General features: G+C 65.1%; 1 protein-coding gene across 1 annotated transcript in view; it reads right to left on the reverse strand.

Annotated features, from left to right (window-relative positions):
- Positions 1–35: 35 nt before the first annotated feature.
- Positions 36–209, reverse strand: part of DCTN6 (dynactin 6) — a gene marked incomplete at both ends in the record, with an annotated part of 1,614 nt that continues 1,440 nt past the window's right edge. The window contains one exon of the mRNA XM_009584269.1: positions 36–202. Coding sequence (XP_009582564.1) covers positions 36–202 — 167 coding nt within the window. The remainder of the gene's footprint in view (positions 203–209) is intronic.

Consider the following 209-nt stretch of genomic DNA (forward strand, 5'->3'; position numbering starts at 1 on the left):
AGGGTGACGGTGTGTCACCCGTGCGTCACGCCCACCTGCGGCCGCTCGGTCTGGACGCGGCGGAGGCAGTCGGCCCCGTAGATGACGGTGTTTTCGGGGATCACCTCGTAGGTGTTGATGTTACAGCAGGCCCCGATGATGCAGCCGCTCGTCAGGATGACGTTCCTGGCGACAAACGCGGCCAGAGGGAGGGAGAAATCCCCTTGCGG

The sequence above is a fragment of the Fulmarus glacialis genome, unplaced genomic scaffold (genome assembly GCF_000690835.1).
Source record: "Fulmarus glacialis isolate BGI_N327 unplaced genomic scaffold, ASM69083v1 scaffold26208, whole genome shotgun sequence".
In the NCBI taxonomy this organism is placed as follows: Eukaryota; Metazoa; Chordata; class Aves; order Procellariiformes; family Procellariidae; genus Fulmarus; species Fulmarus glacialis.